Source organism: Arachis ipaensis, chromosome B7 (assembly GCF_059453495.1).
Source record: "Arachis ipaensis isolate K30076 ecotype BB chromosome B7, ASM5945349v1, whole genome shotgun sequence".
In the NCBI taxonomy this organism is placed as follows: domain Eukaryota; kingdom Viridiplantae; phylum Streptophyta; class Magnoliopsida; order Fabales; family Fabaceae; genus Arachis; species Arachis ipaensis.
The window spans coordinates 82,527,293-82,530,451 of NC_142442.1; the positions used below are offsets into that span (position 1 = coordinate 82,527,293).

Consider the following 3,159-nt stretch of genomic DNA (forward strand, 5'->3'; position numbering starts at 1 on the left):
AACATTTTGAAATAATTTTTTTGTTATAAAATATACTTACATTTTGTGACAAACTAAGTAACTTGTTACAAACAATGTTGAATTTTGTGACAAATTAATTTTTTGTTACAAAATAATTGAAGGTTTTGAAACAAAAAAATATTTTGTTACAAAATATTTTAAATTTTTGCAACGCCTTTATCTTTGTTACAAAATATGTAACAGAACAACAGTTCGTTACAAAAACTAACAAAATTTGTAAGAAACAAAATCGGGTTGTTACAAAATATTAGCATGTTTTGTAACAACTTGTAATGTTATTACAAAACATTATTCTTCTGTAACAATCACCAATTATTATTACAAAATTTTTTTTTGTAACAACTTTAAATTTGATACAAAGTTTTTGTTACAAATATTCCATTTTCTTGTAGTGATTCTTTGTGTTCCTTCCACTTTTGCATGCTTCCTTTCCATCCTCTAAGTCATTTCTGCCCTATAAACCTGAGATCACTCAACAAACACATCACGGCATCGAATGGTAATAAGAGAGGATTAAGAATTAGAATTTTTAAGGCCTAGGAAGCATGTTTGCATTCTTAAGCACAAATTAGGAAGGAATCACAAAAGTATGCAATTTACATGAATAAGTGTGAGAATAGTTGACAAAATCTACTCAATTCAATCCAAAATATACCATAAAATAGTGGTTTACCAATCTTCGAGCGAGGTACTCAGAGGGAAATTCTTAGGACCGAACCGATGCAAGGACCTCGAGATGGAAGCTCGGATGCTGGTACAAGCAATGTAGGTCAATACTACAGGTCTATGACACTTACTGATTTCCACAAGAGTGGTCCACCTCAATTTAATGGAAATGCCAATGCATTGGAGGCTGATCGATGGTTTCGAGATGTGGAGAGGTTTTTGTACACTCAGCACGTTCCTGAAGTACAATTAGTGGAAATAGTGACCTACATGTTGGAGGGAGATGCTCAAAAATGGTGGTAGGAGTTATATCATACTTTGTAGATGGAGTTAACTGATATCCCTTGGAATATATTCAAAATAGAATTTTGTGGGAAATATTTCTTGTATGCACTTCGCACTGCAAAGGAGTTGGAGTTAATGCAGCTAAAGCAAAGGAATATGTCCATTGCTGACTATACCCGTGAATTCGACAACCTGTGCTGTTTCTCAAAAGTTTGTCAAGGAAATCCAACCGACTATGAGGAGTGGATGTGTGCTCAATATGAGAAAGAACTTAAGAGAGACATTTTTAACTACGTGTATCCGCAAAGGTTAACGAATTTCACTGAATTAGTCAAGCAGAGTCAATTCGCAGAAGATTATTCCATAAAGCGGGTGATGCTACAGGAAGGCTATGGAGAGACTGCTCCAGATGGGCCGCATAGGGCCGGGCTATATGTATGTTACAAGTGTGGGAAGCCGGGGCATATGGCTCGAGACTGTCCACACAGGAAACGCCAGAATGCATCCGAATCCGATTCTCAGACCCGAGGTAACCATAAACTAGCAGTTGAATTTCGAACTTCCTTGCATATCATTAATATGTGATATTCATTCGTAATATATGACACGTGTTGATAATCGTAAAGCCCAAGTCGATGATTAACTTAGAAGGATAGATCAGTTTGAAGTAATGTTAGGTTTAAAATAGATAAGAGTCAGAGATGAAGATATTCCGAAAACCGCTTTCAGGACGCGTTATGGTCATTATGAGTATACGGTGATGTCTTTTGGATTAACCTGTGCTCCGGTAGTATTCATGGATTATATGAACAGGATTTTTCGGCCGTACCTGGACAAGTTTGTTATTGTCTTTATTGATGATATTCTCATTTACTCTAAGATTGAGGAGGAGTATGTTGATCACTTACAAACTGTGTTGCAAATTCTGAGAAACAGGAAGTTATATGCTAAGTTATCTAAATGCGAATTCTGGAAAAGTGAGGTGAAGTTTCTCGGTCACGTGGTGAGTAAGCAAGGAATAGCTGTGGATCCTGCTAAGGTGGAAGCAGTGATGAATTGGGAGCGACCAACTTCAGTGACAGAGTTCCGGAGTTTTCTAGGTTTGGCGGAGTATTACCGAAGATTCATTAAGGAATTTTCACAACTTGCCTTACCTTTAACTAAGTTGACTAGGAAGGATACGCCTTTTGTTTGGACTTCGGAGTGTGAAAAGAGTTTTCAAGCATTGAAGCAAAGATTGACCACTACACCCATGTTGGTATTGTTTGAGCCAAGTGAATCGTTTGAAGTGTACTGTGATGCATCATTAAAGGGTTTGGGGTGCATTATGATGCAGGACCAGAATGTTGTAGCATACGCCTCACGACAATTAAGGCCGCATGAGATAAACTATCCGACTCACGACTTAGAACTTGCTGCTGTTGTATTTGCTCTGAAAATCTGGAGGCATTATCTCTATGGCGTTAAGTTTCACGTTTTCTCAGATCATAAGAGTTTGAAGTATCTATTTGCATAGAAAGATTGAATATATGTCAGAGGAGGTGGATGGAACTTCTGAAAGACTATGATTTCGAATTGAATTACCATCCAGGAAAAGCAAACGTTGTGGCGGATGCCTTGAGTCGGAAATCTTTATATGCAGCTTGGATGATGTTGGAGAAGAAGAGTTACTAAAGGCATTTCAAGGTTTGAACCTGGGAGTTAAGAAAGAATATGGAATTCTATGTTTGAGTCGGTTGTAAATTTTAAGTGACTTTAAATCAGAACTTCTGAAGGCTCATCAAGATGGTGAAGCGTTATGTAGGGTATTGCCAGCAATTGAACAGGGAAGATAGTGGAGAATGTCAGAAGGTAAGGATGATTTATGGAGGTTCAAGGACCGGATTATTGTGCCAGATGTCAGAGACCTGCGACAAGTTATCTTGAAGGAAGCTCATAAGAGCGGGTTTTCAATCCATCCAGGAAGTACCAAAATGTATCAAGATTTGAAAGCGATGTTCTGGTAGCCAGGGATGAAGAATGATGTGGCATTCCATGTATCTAAATGTTTAACGTGACAGAAGATTAAGATAGAGCATCAGAGACCATCAGGAACCCTTCAACCTTTAGAGATTCCACAATGGAAATGGGAGAGTATTACAATAGATTTTAAGACAGGTTTGCCTAGTGATGACAAGTCATCTTAGC

At 37.7% G+C, this 3,159-nt stretch overlaps 1 protein-coding gene across 1 annotated transcript; it reads left to right on the forward strand.

Moving 5' to 3' along the window:
• Positions 1-741: 741 nt before the first annotated feature.
• LOC148553178 (uncharacterized) lies at positions 742-1,557 on the forward strand. Its single transcript, XM_088494780.1, has 2 exons — positions 742-930; positions 1,012-1,557. The coding sequence occupies exons 1-2, from the start codon at positions 742-744 to the stop codon at positions 1,555-1,557; spliced, it is 735 nt and encodes a 244-aa protein (XP_088350906.1).
• Positions 1,558-3,159: the final 1,602 nt, after the last annotated feature.

Coding starts and splice junctions, on each gene's coding strand:
- LOC148553178 (XM_088494780.1), top strand. CDS start 742: ATGCAAGGACCTCGAGATGGAAGCTCGGATGCTGGTACAAGCAATGTA. Junction 931..1,011: donor ACACTCAGCACGTTCCTGAA/GTACAATTAGTG, acceptor CATACTTTGTAG/ATGGAGTTAACTGATATCCC.